The sequence below is a fragment of the Enhydra lutris genome, unplaced genomic scaffold (assembly GCF_002288905.1).
Source record: "Enhydra lutris kenyoni isolate GAN:26980312 unplaced genomic scaffold, ASM228890v2 scaffoldscaffold43, whole genome shotgun sequence".
NCBI lineage: Eukaryota > Metazoa > Chordata > Mammalia > Carnivora > Mustelidae > Enhydra > Enhydra lutris.
Genome location: NW_019154127.1, coordinates 5,226,827 through 5,248,902, shown reverse-complemented (window position 1 = coordinate 5,248,902; position 22,076 = coordinate 5,226,827). Strand labels below are relative to the sequence as shown.

Here is a 22,076-nt window from a genome sequence, read left to right as displayed (position 1 = left end):
AGCTAGAGAAGAAATGTTAAGAAAATCATAAGGAAAACACAGTACAGTGCTGTACTGTCTTTATGGAAAAAGGCCTGCTTATGAGTAGAGCCCTGCAGTTCAAACCCAGGGGGGTCAAGAGCCAATTGGACACTCATGCAAATTTCCCACGTGGCCACCAGCAAAGGGACCGGAGCAAACACTGCACCGTATGTTCGGCTTTGGTTCCTGCTTCCTCATCCCCCACCCACTCTGGTATCAACAGAAATGAGACAACATGAATCTTTTAATAGAGATCTCAGGCTGTTAGGTGCTGAGTCAAAAAATCTTAGTATCACTTCTCTCATATCTGGAAGTCTCCTTAGCTCAACTCCCCACTCATCTCTCCTCAGCAAATCCCAACAGGCAAACGCGGGGAGAGGACAGTATCCCTGCTCGTCTCACTCTCTCACGACAGGGCTCAGTGACAGGAGTTCTTCCGAGACTCCCACCCAGGGTGGCCAGTGGGTGTCACCCTGTAGCCCGCCCCACGAGGAGCCTCCTGGCTCAGCGGAGACGCCAGTGCTCCCTGGGGAAGTGAGCGTGCAGCTTCGCTCCACCCCAACAATGAAAATATGGCGGAAAGTGGGCAAGAGAAGAGACTGCGGGAGGGCAGCAGAGGAGAGGGCTGGGAAGGATTGGGGAGGACAGGCGGCTGAGGCTTCCACCCCTAGAGCAGGTGCCACTTCTCCTGAGGCCCAGTCCTGCATCAAGAGCACCTGTGACGTGGCACCCGGAGCTGGGACGGGCTGGGAGGGGCGCGGGCTTGCAAAACTGCCCCCCTCACAACATGGCGGGTGTGTGTCTGTGTGAGACCAAAAGACTGGCTAATTCCAGAGACAGACACTCCCTTTTTTACAAAGGTATTTTATTTTAATAAACAAAATACAGGTTCTTTTAAGAGCATAAAAAAGTTCATATTATTTTTTTTTAAAGATTTTATTTATTTGTTTGACAGAGAGATCGCAAGTAGGCAGAGAGGCAGGCAGAGAGTGGGGGGATGGGGGGGAGAAGCAGGCTCTCCACTAAGCAGAGAGCCTGATGCGGGGCTCGATCCCAGGACCCTGAGACCATGACCTGAGCTGAAGGCAGAAGCTTAACCCATTGAGCCACCCAGGTGCCCCAAAAGTTCATATAATTTTAAGTTAACCCTACAGGTTGGGAGTTTATCCTCTGACACATCATTCAGTAATTGTCTCCTCTATCTTCTCAGCCACTCAGAAGAATCCACTCAGGCTGACATGTAAACGCAAATTCTAGAAAGGAAGACCAAAAGGACAAGTAAGAAACATCTCAATGTTTTACTTGCTTGGCATTACCCCTCATGCTCGGCCATTTCAACTTAGCCAGCAGAAACTACTGAAGTCTATCTATTAAAGAATGTATTTTCACAAACTCCTGATTTTCTGCCCATCTAAAAATCCCCCTTCTTTAAAACTGGGCTCGATAATACCTTAATAAAAAGATAAAAAATTTAAAAAAATAATAAATAAAAATAAATTTTAAAAAAGATGACATGGGTGGAACTAGAGGGTATTACTACATTAATAAATGAATAAAAATTAAAAAAAAATAAATTAAAAAAATAAAACCAGGCTTGAGGCTGGAGGGAAAATGAAGGGTCAGGTCTGCTGCCACCCCCGCCCCCAACCCCCCCCCCCCCCCCGCTTTCCCTGGAGCCCTTGGTGGATGCCTATGGGAGGGGAGAGGCATTTACACCCTACGCCCCACCTTTCCCTTCCTCTTCTCGGTCTCACACACAAAAGGAGGACTCTGCCCCAGGCAGAACTTCAACCTGCAACATTTCAGAGGCCCGGCCTCCCTTGCCCATTTTAATTTTGCTCTCCCTTGTGCCTGAGAGTTTCAGTTTCAGTCAGTAAAACACCTTTTCCCAAAAAAGGAAGGGTCCCTTACAGAAACTTCTTTGGCCTGGTAGAAGCCTCCAGCCTGCCAAGGACCCACATGGTGCCAACAGAGGAAGGGGTTCCCGGCCCGGGGTAAGGACCGGACAGCCACAGTGGAATTCCCTACGTTTGGGAAGGTGACGGGTCAGGGTGAGGCCCAGGGGGCACAGGTCTGACCTGGGTTCAGTTCTGACCCTGCTCTTCACTAAGTAGTGTGTCAGCCCTTTCTCCGTCTGAACAGGCCTCACGGAGCCATCAGAAGGGGGACTGCCACCGTCTAAGAAACACTGAGCAAACGCTAGCCCCCACAAGGGTCGTTCAGCAGAAGTGTTGCTACGAGTACTCGTTAGTGTGCTGTTCCCCTCCACACACGTAGAAATCCTCCACAGGAATCCCACTGACAGAAGTGTGGCACCTCAGGGCAGAGAGGGCTTTTGGAGATCGCTGGCCCACTGCCTCCCAGAGCGACGGCAGACGGGGCCGCCTCAGGGTCCCCTCACTAGGACGTTTGCACCCAGCCAGGGGCTGGGGCCTGGAAATCTGCACTTCTACCAATTCTGATCATCAGCCAAGTGTGGGGATCACTGATCAAGAAAGCCGTGGCACCATATTTGAATCTTCTAATTTTTAGAGAAGCACAGAATTCAACCTGATCCATGAAGAAATGAGATCAGTGCGGGAGAATGACCGTCATAAGCTCAACCTGTAATGGGGACTTAAGCTCAGCAAACGTGTTCTGGGCGCCTCCTGTGGGTCCACGACGATGAGTAAGACTTCGTGCCCGGTGAAGACGCTACAAGGAAGGGCCCTCTGGGACTAACTGGCAAAGGCCGAGGGGCATGAAAGTCTATCATGGCTGAAGAATGGCCTGCGGAGTGTGGGGAGGGGGCGCTAGAGGGGACAGATGGGACCTGGGTGAAGGACACATGTGGGGGTTATGATGCCATTCCTACAACTCAGACTTTATCCTGAAGATACAGCAGGATTTCTTAATCTTAGGTGAGGGCATGGGTTTCAAAAGACCTGTGGCCACCACACCTCCTCCGCACCCCCGTCTGTCTGCCATTTTCTGTACAATGGTGGGTGATTCTAACACGCATCCTTCTGCTGGGAGAAGGTCCCAGCTTTCACGAAATTCTCAGGAGTCCTGTGACCCAGGAACGGTTAAGCCCCAGGGTCCCTGACTAAGGGTGCCACAGCACAGGCTTCAGGCAGGTGTGAAGAATGAGCCATGTGGCCTGGCTGGTCTGCACCAGGGCACAGGGTCAGGGTCTGCACGCCTCGCCTTCCACAGACGTTCTGCTTCAGACACCAGAGGAGCCCGAGGGCTGAGGGGTTCTCCGACTGCCTCATCTGGGGACCAGTCCAGCCCACCGGACACTCTGTACGCGCCAAGTCCTCGTACCTCTGACTTCCCTTTAGTTCTCCTTCTTCTCCAACTGCTTCTTTTTCTCAGCTTCCAGTTGTTGCTGTTTTGCTTCCAACCTTTTCCTCTGGTATATTTTGACTCCGGCAAATGCCAGGCAGAGAATTAAGGTTTTGGCTGCCAAGATATACAGTAGCAGGGGCACGTGTTCCAGAACCTTAGAGAAGAAAACAAGCATTCTAATGTTCCATGATTGATAAGAAAGGTTTCTTTCGAATTCCTTCATCTAACAAACCTTTACTGTCCACCTCTTATGTAACCGGCACTAGGCGAGGTGCTGGGGCCGCACCAGTGTCCAGGAGAGGCAAGGTCCCCGGCCCTGCACCAGCCAGCCGAGGTCCACCTCTGCCCCCACTGTGCCCCCCATCACTCCCCCACTGTGCCCCCCATCACTCCCCCACTGCTGGCTACACAAGAGAACTGCCCATGGACTGCGGACATAACTCTGGTCTCTCACAACCGGACCACACACTTTGCCAGTCCCCCAGGCCCTCTACTCTTGAGGCAGCGCCACGGTCCAGGAGCCAGAGCTGGGGGCCTGGGTGACAGCTCTGCTCTGCCCCCGGCTGACCACGTGACCGGTGCCAGTCACGTGACTTTCTGAGCTTCTGCCTCTTTAGGGGAGGCTGGACCAGACCTTCCTTCTGGATTCTCCAACTTTGGCATGCTACGCTTTCCTCTCGGTTGTGGCTACTCATTAGTTCCGGCACTTGAAGGTAAAGTAAACATAAAAAGAGAATAAAATTCAAAATACAAGGGGCACCGGGGGGGCTCAGTCGGTTAGGCATCTGCCTCTTGATCTCAGCTCAGGTCTTGATCTCAGGGTCACAAGTTCAAGCCCCATGCTGGGCTCCAAACAGGCATGGAGCCTACTTACAAAAAAAAAAAAAAAAATCAGAACATGAAAACTTAGCTACCTATTAACTGTTCCTGTAATTTTCTGTAGGAGGGAAGCTTTAGCCCAAGGGCTAAAATGATACCCGGGGAACAGCTATGGATTTGAATTACTGTCTGTACTAGTAAGGTACACTATTACGATAATCTCGGTAGCACAATAGCATCTCTGGGCAAACACGATACTCATTTCAGAAACATGAGTAATGGGACCTGAATAACAATGATGAGCTTTTAGTGTGATTAAAAATTCCTTCCCAAATAAAGGCACGCTTTTTCTGAGTGATCACCATTCTAGAGGACTAGGCAGGATTTAGTCCAATGTAATCATTAAATCTCCAAACATCACTTATGCAATTCCTATACAATGACTTCTGGCACGGGAAGAACGTTTGTCTCTGCTTGTAACACTTTAACTCGACTGGTCAGAGGAAACTTCAGCTGGGAACAACATGCTCACAGAGCTTGAGGCCCAGGGGGGAATTTCACAGATGACTTAGTCCCCACGTGGTTTCACAAACAAGGAAAGCGAAGCTCCTCGTGGCGGGGAGAGGCTAACCCGAGTCCCACAGTGAATAATTCATGAGGAGGCCAGACTCAGAATGAAACGTTCTAACCTCTACGCCAGCCTTCTTCCCCCTGCATCCTGATTTCCAAGGAAACGGGAATTAACACAATCATAAATTACGTGCATAGGTGTTCGTCCAGTTTTATTAAAATTCTCGATGACTGAGGCCTACACGCAGATTTCACACACAGAAGGCCGAGCATCAGTTAGGCCCACTGGGAGCTTACTGCTCTCAACGACTCCCCTACATTTTCCCCGGGATTCTCATCGGATCCCCGGGAGACAGGGACACTGTCCTAATTGTGTCGCTGAGAAAGTGTAAAGTCTGGAAAAGTGCTCTGACGGCTCCAAAGCCTGAACTCTCTTCATCATTACACAACGCTGTAACATCTCCCACATTCTCCCCAGCCCTCCCCAGTTTTACACCTAAATTACACAGAGAAATGAAGCCTTGGCTACTGAAATTTCCCAAAGGCAACCGGAATCACTACCTCTGAAATCATTTAGCCAGTTACTTAAGGATATTTGAGGAAGGTTGCCATGTGATACAGCAGGAATGTACCAGAGAGTAAAAGGAGGAACCCGAACACTTAAAACGTCTGAATTTAACTAAAACGGATAAGATTACAAGAACATGGTGTAACTGGATAATAGTTTCCAACCGCAAAGTCATTTTAAGAGAAAAAAATAAATATAACATAAATGCTTCAGAAAGATCACTCTAGTAAGAGCATGAAAGATTAAAAAAATTGCAGCAGTGAAACTTTTTTCCTGACAAATATAAGCGGCTTAGAGCACAGACCTTCCGGGGCCCCTGGGTGGCTCAGTCAGTTAAGCGTCTGAGTCCTGATTTCAGCTCAGGTTGTGATCTCCGGGCTGTGGGATCGAGGCCCCAGCTGGGCTCTGTGCTGGGTGTGGCGCCTGCTTGGGATTCTCTCCCTCCCTCCCTCTCCCTCTGCCTGCCCCCACCCCCATGTTCATGCTCTCTAAAAAAAAAAAACTTAAAAAAGAAAATCAATAAAATAAAAGCCTTCTCTGTGCCCTGCCTTCAACCTGTGTTAACCCCAGACCTAAGTGGTCAGGAACTGGGGGTGGGCCCACAGCTTGTGTTTTAACAAGTCCTCAGCTGGTTCTGATGCACTGAGGTGTGAGAGCCACTGCCTTGGAGCATTACGCATGACGCTCTGAGTCCTGCTGACGTGGCCCTTTGCACCAGTGACTGTATTGGATTGTGGTCACCGCAGACAGGACAAGCCCTGCGATAAATCCCACCGCATGCTGCTTCCCACTCTTCCCCTCAGACCCCCTCACCGCCTCGGCTTTCCTTCCCAGCTGTTCCGCTATGAGCTCTGGAACCCCAGTGTATGCTCAACAAACACTCCTACATTTTCGACCCCTTCAAGAAACCCTCACTCTGCCTCTTTTTTTCTTTTTTTTTTTTTTGTTTTTAATTTTATTTGACAGAGTGAGAGAGAGATCACAAGCAGGCTGAGAGAGAGGGGAAACAGGCTCCCCGCTGAGCAGAGAGACCGACGTGGGACTCGATCCCAGGACCCTGAGATCACGACCTGAGCTGAAGGCAGAGGCTTAACCCACCGAGCCAACCAGGCGCTCCTCTCACTCTGCCCGTTAACTTCAACCAGGCTTGTCCTGGAGAATAGTCCCCATGGTCTCCCTGCGTGGCCCCGAAACCCCTCCCTAAAGTTGCTGAGGAAGGAGAGGGGTTCTCTATCTCCCAGTTCCCGGGTCCTGCTTCCAGATCTTTCCAGTAAGCCTTGCAATGGAAAGCTGGTGGATGTTCTGAACTAGGAAATGTTCATAATTGAAAAAAAAAAATACATACAATGAGATTGTTAAGTTTGAAAATATATACACTACACTTACACGTATGGAAAAAAGACTGGAAGAAAACACACCAAAATTGTTAATAGTAACTATCTCTGGAGGGTGAGATAACACAATTTTTACCGGATTTTAAACTTCCAAAGAATTGACGATAAAATATATTTTGGTGGCTGTTCTCTTAACCTTTACCGCACCCCATGCACTTTAGGGATTTAACATGATGACTCTCCTTTCCCTCTGTGAGCCCTGCTGACGGCTGCCCACAGCCCACTAAAGGCCCACAGCTTGCAGGCTACTGTGTGACTGCCCTTGGACCTGTGCTCCTGGAGGCTGAGTCTATGCTACAGAGGACAGCTGGGATTATTCCCCAACTAGTTGAAGTTGTACTTGATGTTACAATGGATAATTTATCTAAATACAACACTTACGAAATATGGCTATATCACACAAGAAAGAAATTGTTTCCATGAAAACTAAATTGAATGCTTTCAATGCATTTTCAAATTTGGGTTGGAAAAAAAAAGTGCTGTTGGCAACACAAATGTAAAAGATTAGGAAGAACATAAAAATCTGGAAATATCTTGTATGTAGACTGTTTCCTAAAATATGAACCCACTTTAAAGAAACCAAAATGTGAAACTGTAGGAAAACTTTAAAGGCATGATTTTTGCAAGACGAGTGAGGCAGATGTGAAGTCTGTATACCCACTCAAAGAAAGGGCCTCGCCTTCCCCCAAAAGTCTGGGGAATAAATGTACTTTTATATGTTTGAACTTAAACTATTAAGTATTATTAGGATTCCTGCTTTAATCCACTTTTTTCTTTTTAATCAACCTGTATCTACAGAACTGTTATTCTGAATTTTTATAAGGAGGAGAAAGAAGAAACCCAAGCCATAATGGTGAACACTGTTCTCACCTTCCAGTTCATGTTGGGCGGATTCACTCTGGGTCAATGCAGGCCCCCTCGGACAAGCACATGAGGAGAGGAGCTCGAAGGGCAGGTCTTGCTGTTCTGGTGGGAAAGAGAAGAACAGGGTCACTCACAGTTTTCTGGAGCAGATCACCATAGGAAGACCTCTTTGATGGAGAGAAAGGGTGCATTGAGCAAAAAGAGTGAGGGCTGCAGACAGGGGGGGTCAGTGTCCCTAACAATGTAACCCAGAGCCTGATGGAAAGCAGATGGCCTGGCTTAGGGCTGACGCAGGCCTGGGTCTTGGTGAGCAGAAACGTCACCCTGGCTGTTCTCTGCCAGGGGTGGGAGCACAGCCCGGGAGCAGAGGTGGCAGTGCTGCTCCTAAGGGGACACACTCTCCCATCCCTTTCATCTGTAGATGTAACAGTGCAAGTCCAAAGCTACTTCTCCCACCTCCTGGCCTGAGCAAGAGCTGGGTTGTGGATGAGTGTCTTTCTGTTTTTCAGGTCCTCTGAGTGTTAATGAAGCAAATCTTGGTTCTTAAAAAATATCTGAAGGGGAGTAAATGATAGGGGGAAAAATTGTCCTTTGAAAGCAATTCCTATCTAGAATTTCATCTCAGCTGTGAGGGAGACCTAGGGGAAGGCAAAGCAGGGAGTGGCAGGTCAGGGACACGGCCGGGGCACAGTATGTGCTCCAAGCCTGTATGTCACTATTTTTAGAATATGGCACATACCCCCAGAGTCAGAAGACTTGAGCTCTGCATGAAGAACCTACACACTCTGGTAAGTGACTTCCCTCTCAGGGCCTTGGTCCCATCTGTCAATGAAGAAAGGGGGTGTCAACTAGATGGGCCGCAGGGCCCTGATTTTTTCTGAAATTGGGCAGCTTAGAGCAGAATCATAGCTTCACTTCACAGTGCGGGGCGGCACGAGAGCACATCAGCTGCATAAATTCATGCAGCCCTAGGAGGTAGAGGTTATGGTTCCATTTCAGAAACGAGGAGACAAAGTTAACGGAACGCGTCCAGGGTCAGACGGGGACTGGGATTTGAACCCATCTGGTGTGACTCTCGAGTCTTATCCTGATGCGGGCAGAAAGCCTTGCATTCAAAAACCATGGAGATGCTTGTCTTGACACGTACTTAGAATTAAGAAAAGCACAAGACAATGTCCCAGGCTTTTAGAATGGGGATAATAAAATGGCTTCAGAGAAAAGTGTTTTACTAAAACTTTTACTTACAAAAACATCTAAATATAGAAAATTCAGACCTCATCTAGTCAAGGTCATAGTATCGGGAAAACAGGCTGGTGGTTGGCACAAGATAACCCAGTTTTCCCCATGACTTCTTTCAAAGCCAGGTAAGTCAATGATAGGAACGTACACCATAAATCCGTTTAAATGCGATAACGGTGATTCTCTTCATGGATTAAGGGCCTGTTTATCTTCTAGTAGCAGCAGATTCTGACTTGCACCACAGAAATATGTTCCTAACAGGTTATAACCTACTGCTAGAATTTTCACTTTCAGGAATCTTGGATAATCTCGGGGATTAGTCATATTGTAGCTTACAACGTTTAAGGTTATGTAAATTTTATTTTTACAACTCTTGCTCTAATTGAGTTGGGTACAAATATCGTAGGTGAGTTTAGCTGTTCCTAATTTTCTGAGGTCCTATTAATGTAATTAATATATTAATTACATGAATTAATCTAAGAATTAATGGCTTAACATAAGACACATTAATGGATTAATGTAAGATATTGATTCCCAAGGTCAAGGATGACAAATTGGTCCAAAAAGCTTATAGGAGGAAATAAATTAAAAAGAACACCCAGTGGGGCGCCTGGCTGGCTCAGTCAGTAAAGCATGCCACTCTTGATCTTGAGGTGGTGAGTTCGAGCTCTGCATTGGGTGTGCAGATTATTTAAGGAAATTAAAAAAAAAAAAAAGTGTTGACTTAATAAACAACAACAACAACACAGGACTACGATTATGACTGGGGTGACCTTGGACAAGTCACTTGGCCTCTCTGAGCCTCAGGTCCCTCATTTGTGAATTCTTCGGAGGCCCGATTGTAAACACAAAGCAGAGCACCATGCTCAACACACGGAAAACATTAAATAAATACCGTTACTGTCATGACAAATCTCTCTCTTTCTGCTAATGGACATGCCAAGCTTAAGAACCATAAACAAGAGGCCAAGCAGGGCAAAATGCCGTCGATGCAAGACAGCAGGGACCAAGGTGGCACCCCTGGCAGGCACCCCTGGCAGGCACGTGACCTGGGGTAAGCCATTCACCTCCCTGAACCAAAATGTTCTCACTTTAAAAACCAGAATCCAAAGAACAACTCTGCAACTCTGGCATCCGTAAGTCAAATGGGATGCCACAGAATCGGACTATGAAAATTTACTGGCAGTCTCCACAACTTCATACAGAGAGGGAGAACATTCAAGCTCTTTAGAAAGAAACATATTTAAAGTCAACCTGCAAACAAGGTAGTGGAAGGGAGGCAGGGAGAGAATGGGAGACAAGGCAGTTGATCAATCCTGCTCGTTCCTACCTGCTGCCTCCAAATGCTAAGTTTCCCCACCCCCCTGCACTAACATACTCCAACTCAGCCATTTCTGTAGCACCCCAGCAGGACTTTTGCAAATGAGAACAACTGAGAAAGCTAAAAATATCAGCAGGCTATTAGCTCCAAGCCATAAGCACACACCTGCTGCAGAATCACGCACAGGAGACAGCTGGTATCTGAGGGCCGAATGGCAAAAGCCAGTCAGATGGGGACACTTTTGAGATATAAAAGCTGTGAAGTGCAGGAAGTTTTTAGACTTTCCCTAGAACTATCCACAAACCTAGTTTAAATCTCAAAAATAACAATGGCTCAGACAGAAACGGTTCTGTCTCCTTTACTGGAAAAATAGTCTCCTTTTTCCTTTGCCAGTTTTCTCCTAAAAACCAGAAAAGCTCTCCGCTTATTTGGGTTAGGTCAGTGAACGCAATATGGATAACATATTGTCCGCAATCTACGTTTTCTTCTAAGCACACCTAACTCTAGGATCGTCTGTCTCTTCGTGTCTACGCTCTTGGGAGCCGCTGAGTATGTCAGCCCGAACGTTCCGAATATGTTCGCGTTCCCAGTCTCCACCCTTGTCACCCCAACTATTCCCCCCATCCTTGGAAGCTGGAAGGTGCAGGGAGGAGAGAGTTAGTTTCGGGTGAACCTTGGGTATCACTCCGTGGACCACTGAGCCCCTGTCCTCGGTCACCTGGGATTCCCAGGGCCAGAGACACTGGAGCTCGGCTCCTCCGTAACCGGGGGACCAGGCCAGGGTCCCCTCCGCCCCGACACCTGGGGAACACCTATCCCGCTCAGACCCGGAGATGGGGGCCACGGGCGGCCGTTGCTTCCCCCACCCATCCACAGAACAGACTGTCCACAGCATTCGCTCATCCGCCCAAACTCTCTGGCCGGAACAACTCGGCCTCCCGCAGATCTCTTGCCAGCTTAAACATTACGCCCCCGGCGCCGGGTCGGGCGGATTCCGCGGCGACTGGACTCCGGAGCCAGGCAGGGGCGCTCCGCGGGTGGGGACCGCGACGGCCCTCCCCCTCCCGGTCCCCACCCGGAGAGCTGGCGCCGCGCGGCAGGGGGCCGGCTGGCGGACATCCTGGACAAAACGGGCCAACGGCGGGCCGTCCACCTCACTCCCCAGCGCCTCAAAGAGCTGTCGGGCTTCGGGTCAGGATCCCGCTGACCGGACGTCACCCACTTACAGCTCCAGGCCGCGTAGGTTCCAGCGCCTGGACTGCACAGGAACCGCAACTCCCACAATGCTACGGGGAAACTACAGGTCCCGAAATGCACCGCACCGCGCGCCGGCGCAGTGGGTCCGGGCTGCTTTTCAGCCATGCTGAGCTGAGCGCGCCGGCGCAGTGAGCCGCTGTGGGCCGGGCGTTGGGAGACTGCGCGGGGGTCAAGGGTCACGATGGGCCCGGGCGGGTGCGGCTGTCCAGGCCACAGTTCTGAATTTACCTGGGCTGGGGGAGAAGGCGGCCGGAGAGCTGGGGCTCTCGCGTCCCCTGCTGTCTGCGACTGAGTATCTTTGGCTCCCCAGAAGTTTCCAGACGTGGTGTTCATGTCCTCTGACAACATGCGTGCATTTACCTTTGGGAAAGCGCTTGCTCCCATCCTGGGTTCCCAGACTCCCTCAACAAAGGCTCAGCACGCGCGTAGGGTCTGGGCACGCTCAGCCCCTGCCCCACGGGAGGGCGCAAGCCGGACCCCAAACAAAGACCGGGTGACGACAGGGAATGTCCACGGAGTTCTTTCTGTGGACCGAGGAAACCGGCAAGGGGAGAGGAAGTGGCTGGAGCCAGAAAACGCGCGACTTGGCAGGGACAGAATCTAGATTCGAACCCAGGCGGACTGACTCCAGATCCCACTGTGACGTTCTGCGGTGATGAAATACACGACGTTAGGAACGCAGACGAAGGGTCAAACCGAGGGGGGAGGGTTTAGTTGCGTCGACCAGAGACGTTTTCCCGTAGAAAGGAACAAAGAGCGTTGTCCTGAGCGCTGTGAGGCTCTGGTCTCGCGGAAGTCTCACCCCAGCCTGTAGAAGGACGTAAAAGACCCAATGCACAGATGAAGAAGCGGAGAGCTGAGACTTTAAAGCGATTTCCCAGGGTTTTAAAGCCGGCAAGTGCCACAGCTGGGACCTGGCTCTCAGTAGCGGATGTAAACTCCCATCAGGGCAGCAACGACCATGGGCTCTTTTTCCACCCACTTGTGAACTCTGCTTGTAAGAAGGAAGTGGGGTTCAGATCTTAGGGAGTCAGTCATCCAAGCAGATGGAGCTCTAAAAGCAAACCCGGTGGGGGGTGGGGTGGGGAGCACAGCTAGTTGTTTGAACTGCGGTCTTTAGTTGCCCAGTTAAAAGTGGCCAGCCTGGAATTTGGGGAATCAGTGCTGAAGTGGCAGACGGGGGCAAGTGGTTTCAACAACTGTATACCCAACATGCTTCTAAACATCGGCCACTCCTCCCATCCCCCAAAAGTAAAGTTGGCTGATAACCATCTACCTTGACACTACTTTCTTAGAATACATAAAATGTACTTTCTTAGAAAAGTCTAAATTTCTTTCCCTCCATTTGGTTTCCTGTGTCAAAGATCAAGCCGGGCACCAGTGAAAGCCTTAAGCATAGACTTGACTTTATTCAATAACTACTGCAGTAGAGAAGATGGCCTAGTCTGTTTTGATTTATGCAGTGGTAACAGGGCATTTAAAAAAAAAAATGAGGGGTAGAGTCAGTGGAGCAGAATCAGGGATGTGGATATTTACAAAAACCAGGGGATTACTCATTCTAATCTTGTTAATAGGCACTTATCTGAAATAGAGACTGTCTTTATGACCAGAAGCAATGATGCAGGTTAGAGCAAGGTCCCCCGACTCGGTCGGGAGAGTTACCTCCTTGAATGCTGGCATTTCAGAGAGGAGAGAGTTCTGGGTGGTAAAAGGTTTCTATCCCAAAGAGGGAGAGAAAAGATTTATAATTCCAAGTTTTCTAAAGTGCCTGATCTTAGAGGGGATTCAGGGAGCTGATCTGCTTCTCTCTAGGCTTTGGCTGGAACCAAGAGTTAATTCTCCTGGAAGCTTGTTGAGTTTTCTCAGGCAGACACTCCAAAGGGGTTTGGGGTCCTCTTAGGGATGAGACTTTGAGCTGTTAGAAGCTATGCTAGAGTTTGTTCAAGTCTCTTAGCGTGGAGAGGGGGACAAAATCATTTATGCCAAGTGCCTGCACTGTTTGTAAGCCAAGGTTGAGGCCTCCTTGAGGGCCTAGAAGAGCCTGACCAGAGGTTAGTGATGAAGATAGTCTTGGTCATGTGGTGGAAAGCTTGGATCTCTGCCTGGATCCAGACCCAAAGCCAGGATTTTGTAGACGGGGTGCCCAGTCTGGGCACACTGGGACAAATGTTCTGTGTGCAGTTGCATTTCTGGGTTTCTGATCTGATAAAGGAGGCCACTCTTGCCACATCTGCTCTGGGAATATAAATGGCTTTCAGTAACATTCTATGTAAGGCTTATGTTGGCGTAATTGCAGATTTGTTACTAGGAATCAGATACCTTGTAGATATCTCACTCTGGAGATAGAATCCTTAGGGTCAATGCGAGACATCCTACAACCATGCCTTGAAAAAGGGCTTCTTTTTTGAATTTTGTCTTAGTACCCTGACACTTGAGGTCCTACTCACAATTTCTGTGGTGTGTTTTTTTTTTTTAAGATTTTATTTATTTGACAGAGAGAGAGAGAGAGATCACAAGTAGGCAGAGAGGCAGGCAGAGAGAGAGAGGGAAGCTGGCTCCCGGCTGAGCAGAGAGCCCGATGTGGGGCTCGATCCCAGGAACCTGAGATCATGACCCGAGCCGAAGGCAGAGGCTTTAACCCACTGAGCCACCCAGGCGCCCTACAATTTCTATGTTTTGGCTGAGTAGATGGCGGAGGAGAAAGCCAAGCGGCGGGGGGTGGGGAGGGCACAAAGTCACAACTTCATACATCTATCTTGGCTCCGACTTCCTACTCTCAGCAACTCTGACAGTGTAGACTTAGGCCTGCCCTTCCAACCCTGCTCCAGTTCTGCCCACTCTGTGCTGATCTCCTTTATAACCTGTCATGTTTTATCATCGTGATGTTTCTGTACCTGACCTTCTCTAATGAGTAGGTTGACTCCAGCTCAGGGAGTCTCATTCATCTCCACTCTCCTGGGGTCTGTGCCAGTGGCCCAAGTAGAGTAGACAGGTGCTAAATATTGGTTGATTTAATTAGCAGATGAAGTCACCTAATCTGTGGATTGCATCTGTAATGCAATCTCTGGATGTAATGAACTGTCTAGCTTTTCAGCGGACACGGGTAGTTCACTTTCTGTACCATCAACCCCTTGAAACATAAGTGAAAATAAGTAATTATAAATGGAAGAAGATAAACGGAGTTGAAAGAATATGTTATTTATAAGGCAATGTTACAACTTTTCCTTATTTTTTCTATAGTAACAAGAGCTTTGGAGAGTTAGTTTTCTGGAAAACTTTAAGTGTTAATTTAAAAATAGGTTTCTGGGGTGTGGGTGGCTCAGCCGTTAAGCATCTGTCTTTGGCTCAGGTCATGATCTCAGAGTCCTGGAATCCAGCCCTGCATCAGGCTCCCTGCTAAGCAGGAAACCTCCTTCTCCCTCTCCCACTCACCCTGCTTGTGGTCCCTCTCTCTGTCAAATAAATAAATAAAATCTTTTGAAAAAAAGAAAAATAAAAATGGGTTTCTGTTGTATTGGGTAGTTCTTAAAGATGCTATGTCTCTGTTGGGGACGATTTGCCCTTGTGAAATGTTTGTTCTGTCTTCAGTCTTCCAAATAAGCAAAATATCAGGAAAACAATACCCATAAAGTAACCTGGTGATTCTGTTCATTCATCACTTCAGACTCTGCATTCCTGAATTAATGAATAAACACTCTGATGTCAAGCCAGCGAGCAAGTGATGTGGTTTTGAACCACAGCTTCTGGATAATACAGCTGGGTTATTTATAAAGTGAATTTGTCACATGCAAAGCCGTGTCTTGTAAGAAAGAAGGTTTGTGATTTATTAGTCCCCCCCACCCCGCATCAGCATCAGCACTGCCGTCACACAGGTCCTTCACTTCAAATTTGACTTTATTTTCACTAACTTGGCAACATTTGTCACAGTGGACATTGATTAAAAGGCCATTAACATTGCCCAGAACTTAAAAGAGGTCTTCCACATAAAATATGGCTCCGATGAGCAAGTATAAATCACCAAGAGTAAAATGTCATCTATCTTGGTTGAGCGGCCACATGATCTCCGTGAAAGTTCTCCACAGCAAGCAAGGAACTGAGTGTCTCCTAACCAATGACAACTTGAGTTTGCTCCATGACAGGGCATCTCTTCGGACCCGGATATCAGGTGTTGGCTTTGTGCCTATTCTGTTTCTCAAGGTCCCATTTTGAACCCTGCTGCACCCACGTTCTCGTGGAAGGTGGTCTTTGATTCTTCTAGATTCAAGATTTGATTCTTGTACTTCTCTTGCCAGTCTTCCACGATGTACTGGTGGTAGGGGTCGTTGGAGTGCTCCCGCCGCTTGGATTTCACGGTGCTCACCAGGATCGCTACGATGATGAACGAGAACATTCCGATCATCACCATGAGGTACAGGATGACATAGTAGAAGTTCTCAGCATCGAGTTTGGCTTGTAGGGCCTCTTGCTCAGCTGTTGTGTTCCTGCGCCAGTTGTCCATATAAGTAATAAAAACCCTTTTGAAGACATCTTCCAGGGTCTGTGTCAGGTTGGATAAAGTAGGCATAGCTCCCTCCTGCTGCAATTTGAATGATAAAATAGATGAGCAAGGTGGAGAACACTGACTCTTTCTGCATTTGGCTACTTTAGGGGATAAAGTGAGGGGGAATACAAAGGGAGAGGTAATATTTCTTCTTACCTAGCTGGTGATTGATAGATTGAGTGCATTTTGTTGTTGTTGTGTTGTTGTTCTTTAAGCGTTGCGCATGCAAATTGATGCATTTTTTAGATGCGGGTTACCTTACCATAAAAATTTGATGGAGGGGGTGGCTGGGTGGCTCAGTGTGCTAAGCCTCTGCCTTCGGCTCAGGTCATGGTCTCAGGGTCCTGGGATGGAGATCCACATTGGGCTCCCTGCTGAGCAGGGAGCCTGCTTCCCCCTCTCCCTCTGCCTGCCTCTCTGTCTACTTGTGATCTATCTCTCTCTCTCTCTCTGTCAAATAAATAAAATCTTTTAAAAAATTCAATGATCAGTTACTTTAAGAAAATTTAATGGAGGATAAAACTATATATATGTATATGTGTTAATTATGTGTGTATATTGCTGGTGTGTGTGTGTAATTATTGGCTTAGGGTGTCATCTTTCCTACTCCACTGTCCTTTCCATGAGGACAGGATGCATATCTTCTTTGCCTGCCTTGGGACAGCTAATGTGGGCACAGAGCCCAACACATCAGAGACACACAATGGACGCTGAATGAATAAATGGATGTGCCGGGCACATGAGGGGCACTGGAAATGCAGAGATGATTAATGAATATGGGATTTCTGTCTGTGGAAGCTCAGGGTCATGGGAGAACTGCAAACAAATAGCAAGGAGAAGTAACAAAGAGTTTTAAGAGGCATGAACAAAGCAATAAGGGAGCTCAGAGAATGGAGCTGAACATGGTGCATTGATGGAGCAAACAGGTGTGAACAGAAGTGGAAGGAATGTAGGCAGGAAGAGAACCTAGGATTATCCAGAACCTACAGGTTTGCCCAGTCAATAAAAGCCTGAACAACCCAATAGTGTGTTTGCCTAATGCCTTTCTGAAAATAATGCCCCTTCTCTTTAACAGGGCTTTTGTTTCCTCTTATGAGAAGAGAGGTTTCTGATCTCCCCACCTGCGGAAAGGGCACGAGTACATACCCAGGTCTTTCTCTGACGCCTTCCCAACATTTCATTCATTGAGAATTATGGTAACTAAGTTAATAGATTTTTTTCAATCGTTGTATTAAATCCTATTATTCAAAAGGCTCCCAGGTCTTTCTCTCACTCTACCTTCCACCCAAAACCTAGAGAGTTGAAAGGAATCTTGACAAATGAATAAGATTTCCCCAAAGTACATGCAAGGCACATGTTCAAAACAACATAATAAAGACATGCTTTCTCCCCACTTAAAATAAAACAGTTCGCTGTGAGGAGTATAGCTAAGGTAGCTTTAATCCTACGCAAGACATCACCACTGGCTCCTTAACCCTCCCAGAGATGAGATCTGCTCATTTTGGAGGAGTTCACACTTATTTCATCAATCAAAAGACAACCCACCCCTCTGTGCTAGGTCAGGGCTGGTTTTACAGGGATGATTCCTTCACCTGTGAGTGTTCTCACCCTCTCTTTCTGCCAACCCTTCTCCACTTCTTCATCCAATAAAGAAACTTGTGATTTCACCAGCTTGTTTATCTCCCTGTTTCAGCACCATCTAGAGAAAATTTAGTTTCCTTTTGTGAAGCCAAATGGAAAACTCGATAGAACATAGAGACAAGTTTAAAACACACACACACACACACAGAAGAGCTAAGTGTACAGAAGGAAGGGCTGGTGGAGGGATAGAGAAGTCCCAGGAGTGACTGATGAGGGAAATTAGGTCTGGGGGAGGGTGCTGAGCAGAGGCAGGCACAGAAAATTAGCCAGAAGGGGGATACCCCCTTCTGGGCTGAGAATCAGCTCCCCTGCAATGCTTTTGCTAAGGTTCTCTCAAGATTGGAATTATTCTAGTTATTTTTGCTTATCAGACAGCACTTTTTGGAAACTACTCCAGTAACACTGGGCTGCACGAGGTCCTGCCTTGGATCCGAGTCTCTCCCCAGAGAGGTGACAGCATTGCAAACTCCTAAGTACTCTAAGCTCATCTACCCACCCTGCCTCCCACATATCTCCTCTGTGGGCTGTGCACTGTGCTTGGAATTCCACCAGTGACAACTCTGAACAGAGGAAGGGCAGTAGCAGAGGGCAGGCCCACTGCCAACACCCTTCTGCGAATGTTTTCATCAAAGCAATGGTACCACCTGTGAAAAATCTAGGCCAGCGCCTGACTGTAAGAGTGCTCCATTGTGAGGCCCCTGTCTTTTCAGGGCTCTGAGAGAATGGGGACCTAGGAGAGCTGTGTTTCGAGGATCGGCAAGGCCATCCAGGACAGGGTGCCTCAAGGGAAGCCTCAAGATTCCACAGCTAAAATGGGAATGGGGCACTTTCAGTAAGTACTGAGGGGGAGGGGAGATGGAGCCCAGAGGAGAGACGAGAGGGCATTGGAGTAACCTCCGTCTTCTGATGTCCCTGAGTCACCCTGCAGAGGAAGAAAGAAATACAATTTCTACAGGACAAAGGAGCTGAGTCTCTCCAGGCTCACACATAAAAATGGCGGTACGTTCAAACCCTCCTACCCTGTCTGTAGTCACGTCACCCACGAGCTTTTCCCCAGGCCTCTGTCTGAGCTGGAGATCCTTTTCTGTGCTGCTTCTGCAAACTGCGCATGCTTGTCTATTTGCTCGTTTTCAATTACCCATGTATTGTGAATTATTCATGTGATACTCAAAACCACTCAACGACCCTGGGATTTTCACCTCCCTTTTACAGACAAGGAAACTGGCGTTCAGAGAGCTAAAGTCATTTGGATCACAATTATATGGGAACTTGAGCTGCTGGGGGGCAGGGATCTACGGTTTTACTCATCTTTGTATCCCAGGGCCCTGCATCGTGGTTGGTACATCACAGATTTTCACCAAATGTTTGGTGAATCAATGAATGGTCCTCTCTCACATACTATGGGTTTCGACTGGAAACTACTAGAACGGTGATTCTCAGCTTACTTGCAGGAGAGGAGGGGATTCACAAATTCCTTGAAAAATGAAATTCAATGAACTGATTCTATTCTTCTCTCCAATAGTATACATATGCACATACAAAGCTCCACATTCAGTTTCAGGGGACTCCTGGTCCCCTAGAGCCCAACCGGGTATCCCTGTGACAGAATATCTTTGAGTTTAGGGACCTCAGTGCTGGATTCCACTGGAGCTCTTTGGGTTTGTTTAAGGTACGAGCATAGCAGTATTTGGCAACTTGCTGCTGGAGCTACTACTGATTATTTGTTCAGCTTTTCTAACATGGACAAAGGCTCATGGCAAAACTTCTCGGGGCCTCTGGGTGGCTCAGTCGGTTGATTTTAACTCTGGTCATGATCTCAGGATGGTGGGATCTAGCTCTGGAGGGTCTCTCTCTTTCTTCCTCTCCCTCTCCCTCTGCCCCTACCCACTTACCTCTCTCTGTCTAAAGTAACAAATAAATTTTTTAAAAAGCAGATTGGAAAGTGCTTCTTGATAAGACTTACTTATAGAGTGAAAGGGGGTCAGGTAGATTAAGTACCTGGCCCCTGGTACCAGGGAGGTGAAGGGAGGTGAAAAAATTTTTCAAAAAAAGTTGAGTCCAAGGGTGATTGGTATTTTGAGCACTGTTGCATGAGACATGGTTGAATAGTCCATTGTTTGTTTCATAACAAAGGGGAAAGCGAATTGATGTGTGAAACCAATTTTACTGATGGACATTATGCTGGAAAGTTCCAATAGGCTTAAATTTTTGAAACTCAGAATAACTACTTACCTGATAGATATTGATCATATTCGGTACACATAGTATCCCTCTCTAAGTAGAACACCATGGTAGGTGTTTAGTAATGTGAAGACTGTCACTTATGTTCTGTTGAACCATATGAAATTGCCATTTCTGCATGTTAAGTATGGGCAGTGTTGGCAATTTCATATGGTTCAACCTAACATAGGGGAACCTATGTTTTTAAGCATTTTTAATAAAGAATTCTTAGTCAAAGAACAGGATGGGCCTCTAGAGATTATTTAGGCTGGACTGCTCATCTGGCAGGTGCCATAAGTATAGCCCACAGAGCTTAAGTCACCTGTCGAGCATCACAGGACTTACATGTTGGCCACAGCTCTGGGACTAGAAACCCAAGTCACCCAAGTTAGCACCCAGCACCACAGTGCCCTAGCAGAGGTCACACATTCCAGTAACGCCCCATTTCCATCGCCTGTGACCAGGCAGCTCAGCTGAGTAAAAGAAGTGAGACTGAGACCCCCGTTTCAGCTCCTGTACACCAAGTAGCTGTACCCTATCTTCAGGACACAGAATGATCCCCTATTTCCAGCTGTGTTTGTCACAGGTATGTGTCATTCACAACAGAGACAATCTGGACACTGTGAGGAAGGTAACACCCACTCAATCCCAACCCCCAAAGTTCTGTGTTCTTGAAAGATGGTGGTGGGGACCTGGGGTGGTGCCGTCAGTTAAGCGACCTGTTCTTGGTTTCAGCTCAGGTTGTGATCTCAGGGTCATGAGGTCGAGTTCCGCATCTCAGGCTCCGTGTTCAGCAGGGAGTCTGCTTAAGACTCTCTCCCTCTCTCTCTGCCCGTACCCCCATCAAATAAAATAATAATAATAATAATAATAATAATAATAAAAATAAATCTTCCAAAGGAAAGAAGATAAGATGGTAGACCATTAGCATCACCTGAGTCTAACAAGGAGCGAAGGCTTTTGTTTATCTTTTTTGTTTTGTTTTGTTTTGTTTTTAGAGTTTTGGAGAGAGTGGGAGTGCACAGTAGCAGGTAGGGGTGGAAGGAGAGGGAGAGAGAGGACCTTAAGTTGGTTCCACATTCAGCACGGAACCAGACACGGGGCTCGATCTCATGACCCCAAGATATGACCTGACCCAAAATCAAGAATCAGACACTTAACCGACTGTACCCCAAAGTCTTTCATTTTTATATCAAGATTAGAAAAGGATGTGATTATCTGCATTTACCATGAACATTCCACAAAAACACTTTCCAAATTTTTATCAGAGCATGAAGAAATGAGGAAGGAAAACAAAACCAAGAATTAGAATAAGAATGAGGGGGACAAGGAGAAAAAGAAGAGGAAGTAGGAGCGCCTGCGTGGCTCAATTGTTAAGCATCCACCTTTGGCTGAGAGCATGATCCCACCATTCTGGGATTGAGCCCCGCATTGGGCTCCCTGCTCAGCAGAAAGTCTGCTTTTCCCCCTTCCTGCTCCCCCTGCTTGTGTTTTCTCTCTCACTGTGTGTCTCTCTGTCAAATAAATAAACAAAATCTTAAAGAAAAAAAAAAGAAGAAGAAGAGGAAGTAGAATAAGAAGGAGTAGAAGGAAAAGAACAGAGAGAGAGAAAGAAGAAGAAAAGAAGCAAAGGCCATCTTATACCAGGAAAATCACTCCTTTTATAATTTCTGGGAAGGGAAATCAATCGCTTTGTTACTTAATTTCTCAGAAACTAATTTGCAATGGAAGCTTACCTAGGCTTGTGCGTGGGCAGTACGCGATCCCCTGCTACAAAGCCAGGCTGTTCTAAACCTCCTGGTTGGTGTTGGCGAGCTCTCAGGAACTCCGCATAAATCTCAGCCTGCCAGGCCCCCCTTTGCTTGCAACCAGTCAAGACTTTGTGAGCCGCGGTCTGCAATCTAGGCTTTTATGAACCCAAATATTTAATCTAATCTCACGTGGAAAGTTAAATACGGGCCGGCCTTTGGGAATTAACCTTGGTGCCTGATGGGGTGTACCTACTTGGAGGCTGGCATTGGGTAGAGGAAAATTCCCTCCTTGGGCCCTGTGATGCCAGCCCCAGCCAGGACACTGCCTGGCCACAGTGAGCCCCCCTCCTCAGGGAAAGGCTTGGTGGACAGCACCGTTCCCTGCAGGACTTGTGCCGAGGGCAAGCATCCCAGAGAGATGAGATAAACACGGCCATCTCTGGGGATGTGGGTTGAGGGGAAGGCCAGTAAGCCTCCAGGCCAACACCCCTATTGTAACCACCTGCTCATAAATCTAATTTTATTTGTTTTTAAAGTTCTT

General features: G+C 47.6%; 2 protein-coding genes across 3 annotated transcripts; both read right to left on the bottom strand.

Annotated features, from left to right (window-relative positions):
• Nucleotides 1–1,114: 1,114 nt before the first annotated feature.
• LOC111155714 (small integral membrane protein 11A) lies at nucleotides 1,115–11,412 on the bottom strand. Of its 2 annotated transcripts, XM_022516042.1 has the most exons (5): nucleotides 11,353–11,403; nucleotides 8,306–8,388; nucleotides 7,573–7,668; nucleotides 3,328–3,505; nucleotides 1,115–1,274 (listed from the first exon to the last, which is right to left on the bottom strand). In XM_022516042.1, the coding sequence occupies exons 3-4, from the start codon at nucleotides 7,582–7,584 to the stop codon at nucleotides 3,341–3,343; spliced, it is 177 nt and encodes a 58-aa protein (XP_022371750.1). In that variant the 5' UTR covers nucleotides 7,585–7,668; nucleotides 8,306–8,388; nucleotides 11,353–11,403; the 3' UTR covers nucleotides 1,115–1,274; nucleotides 3,328–3,340. The 2 variants fall into 2 exon arrangements, with proteins under 2 accessions (XP_022371750.1, XP_022371749.1); XM_022516041.1 differs by lacking the exon at nucleotides 8,306–8,388 and having other exon boundaries at nucleotides 11,353–11,412.
• Nucleotides 11,413–15,268: 3,856 nt separating this feature from the next.
• On the bottom strand, nucleotides 15,269–15,947 carry LOC111155823 (potassium voltage-gated channel subfamily E regulatory subunit 2). The gene has a single exon (XM_022516240.1). The coding sequence runs from the start codon at nucleotides 15,945–15,947 to the stop codon at nucleotides 15,576–15,578; it is 372 nt and encodes a 123-aa protein (XP_022371948.1). The 3' UTR covers nucleotides 15,269–15,575.
• Nucleotides 15,948–22,076: the final 6,129 nt, after the last annotated feature.